Raw genomic sequence first — 1,820 nt, 5'->3', positions numbered from 1 at the left:
TAATTCTTCCATGCAACATGACTAAGGTGATAATGTATTCAATAGAAATGTATATATAGAACCTATATAAAATTGTATGCTATCTGAGGGAAGAAGGGTGAAGTAGGGAGGAGGAAGTGGAAAAACCTAAGTTATATGGAAGTGATTATAGAACATAGAAAACAAATAAAATTAAAAAAAAAAAAGTATTGACCTTCAGCTTCAATATTTTATGTTCCACTGAGTTATCTGAATTAATTCCCTTAAGTATTGACTAATTTCATCTTTTTTGTTTTGTTTTGTTTTGTTTTTGACTCACTATTTCCTTTATTTGTACAAAATAGTGAATAATCATACCCCAGTTGGGAAAAACCGGTGGTTTAGGGTTTAAACAAGTCCTTCTGTCCTGAAGCATCTATTTTGAGGGTTTGGTCCTAACAGCTTTAGCACCAGCATCTTTGGGTTTGGACTTGGCAGGCTTGTGGTCAGTAGGTTTAGCAGCCTTAGAGTCACTGGGCTTTGTGACCTTGGCTGCCTTGGGGTTGGACTTGGCATCCTTGGGGCCAGATTTGGTAGCCTTGGGATAAGATTTACTGACCTTGGTGGCAGACTTGGTGACCTTGGGGTCAGTGGGCTTGGCAGCCTTGGGGTCAATGGTTCTGGCAACCTTAGAGTCAGGCTTCATAATCCTGGGGCCTGGATGTTTGATGCCGACCCTAGAGCCTAGACACTTTGTGGCCATCTTGCGGCCTGCACTCCAGGCACTGCCCTTGGGGATCTTGGGCCTGAGAAATTTGGCCTTGGAGGCCTTGGTGCTCAGGGTCTTGATGGCCTCTGCTTGAGCTTTGATGGCTTTGGCATTGTTGGCCTGCATCTTCTTCAGCCTCTTCTTGTTGTGTTTCTTGGCAAAACGCATGTTTCTCAGAAACTTGGGGTCAACCTCTTTCAAAGACTTGTATCTCTGGGACCTGAGCTTCTTGATGCCATTCTGGTGCCATTTTCATGACTGGTTGTGCATGGTGGGGTTCTTAGACTTGGCCATCTTCATACTGCAACCTGTGCTACCAGGCTCTCCACCGATCGGAAGAGGCTGAAGGGAGAGAGAGGTCATCTTGTTGTTGAAGGCATTCTCCAAAGTTTTCTCCAGCAGTACAATTTGGAAGTGTTTTTTTTTGCAGTGCTTAGTTTTCCATATAGTTCAATTTTCACAATCATACATTAGTAATGGGAAATCCATAGCTTTGATTATATGGACCTTTGTTGTCAACATGATGTCTCTGTTTTTTTAGTACGATAATCATAGTTCCCATAGTTTTCCTTCTAAGGAGCAAATGTTTTGTTTGCTTGTTTGTTTTTTTTAATTTTTTGGCTACCATCACAATCTGCAATGGTCTTTATGCCCAAGAATATAAAATCTGACATTCCTCAGAGTAGTATCATCTGCATATTTGAGATTGTTGTTGATATTTCTCTCGGCACACTTAATTCCAACTTCTGATTCATCTAGCTTGACATTTCAAATAATGTGCTCTGAATATAAGTTAAGTAAGTAAAGTTACAATGTACAGCCTTTTCATACTTCTTCCCATCCCAATCCCATAATCTCAAAAACATCAAGTGTCCCAAATTCAGTTTTAACTGTTGCTTCTTGACCTACCTTCAAATTCTTCAAGAGACAAGTAAGATGATCTGGTACTCCCATCTCTTTGAAGACTTGCCCATATTGCTCTGAAATCATGGAAATAAATAAGGCGCTATTATAATATTGAAGGTAAAATATAATGAGAGAATAAGCTGCAATAATAGCAGTGAAAGTAAGGAGCAGGAAGATTCAGAAAAGA

At 40.1% G+C, this 1,820-nt stretch overlaps 1 protein-coding gene across 1 annotated transcript; it reads right to left on the bottom strand.

Moving 5' to 3' along the window:
* Nucleotides 1-394: 394 nt before the first annotated feature.
* On the bottom strand, nt 395-1,021 carry LOC140511398 (large ribosomal subunit protein eL29-like). The gene is given in 1 exon segment (XM_072620443.1): nt 395-1,021. A coding segment is annotated over 1 exon segment (627 nt).
* Between the last annotated feature and the right edge of the window lie 799 nt (nt 1,022-1,820).

This window comes from Notamacropus eugenii, chromosome 6 (assembly GCF_028372415.1).
Source record: "Notamacropus eugenii isolate mMacEug1 chromosome 6, mMacEug1.pri_v2, whole genome shotgun sequence".
Taxonomy (NCBI): Eukaryota; Metazoa; Chordata; class Mammalia; order Diprotodontia; family Macropodidae; genus Notamacropus; species Notamacropus eugenii.
This window is presented reverse-complemented; position numbering and strand designations above follow the sequence as displayed.